This window comes from Penaeus monodon, chromosome 27, assembly GCF_015228065.2.
Source record: "Penaeus monodon isolate SGIC_2016 chromosome 27, NSTDA_Pmon_1, whole genome shotgun sequence".
NCBI classification, from domain to species: Eukaryota; Metazoa; Arthropoda; class Malacostraca; order Decapoda; family Penaeidae; genus Penaeus; species Penaeus monodon.
In genome coordinates, this window is record NC_051412.1 from 18,501,078 (window position 1) to 18,501,992 (window position 915).

Below are 915 nucleotides of genomic sequence, written 5' to 3' on the forward strand. Positions count from 1 at the left end.
GTTATACGAAAATAAATGATTGCCATATATTGTTCTGTGTAAGCCACGGAATCAACACGGCTTTCACCAGAATTTTAAACTGTATAGTTTGATAATATCATTAATTGCCAGCTTCGTCAACATATGGAATGATACTTTTGAAATTCTTAATCTTATTTATAGTAGAACTCGTATCACTGTCCCTTGGTAAAAGTCCGTTTTAATAAAAGCTGTCACCTATAAATATAATGTGAAACGATTAACAAAGCCATCGGAGAAAAAAATCACTGTTTCTTTCCAGTCGTCCATCGCATTTCTTCCTCTTGTACCATTACTTCTAGTTGACCATAAGGACGCTTTTCCTTCCACGTTATAAACCATTAACTTCCTTATCGGCATAGGTGTTCCTGACGGGGTGCAAATCCTCAGGCTTCAGATTGTCCCTGATAACCACGGCGTGTCTTATGAGCGGAGTGAAGAGCAGGTGAATGGGGTTGAGGTAGCTCACAGCCAGCACGGCCAGTATCAGTGCATGCGCCTGGAAGAACGAGAGAAATGGGCTTCGGAACGGGGAATGAAACAAATGCGTTTAGGTTAGAGATGAAGAAAATGAGAATGGACTAACACCCTATGCTTCACAGTTATAATTACAGTGACACTGTACATTACATATGCTCACTTTCAAATAATTTGTATCACTAGAGATTTTGTTACCCTAAATATCTTGCATCAAGACCAGGAAGCCCATTATTGACGAGGTAAATGACCAGAGAAAATAATATGCTCATTTCTGGTAGTTGGGAAATGATTTTATTGTTTTCGTTTCAAATAACATTCCACAAACGCTAATCTTAACAAAGTTGATAATAAGATATTAACGGTACATGAAAATAGGCCTACTAAATATGATAGCTTTATGAATATTAATATATCATC

General features: G+C 37.3%; 1 protein-coding gene across 1 annotated transcript in view; it reads right to left on the minus strand.

The window, feature by feature from the left end:
- LOC119590643 (solute carrier family 43 member 3-like) overlaps nucleotides 1-915 on the minus strand; it is a 21,587-nt gene continuing 20,672 nt past the window's right edge. The window contains exon 11 of the mRNA XM_037939320.1: nucleotides 1-517. Within this exon, the coding sequence (XP_037795248.1) occupies nucleotides 350-517 (168 nt within the window). The 3' untranslated portion in view covers nucleotides 1-349. The remainder of the gene's footprint in view (nucleotides 518-915) is intronic.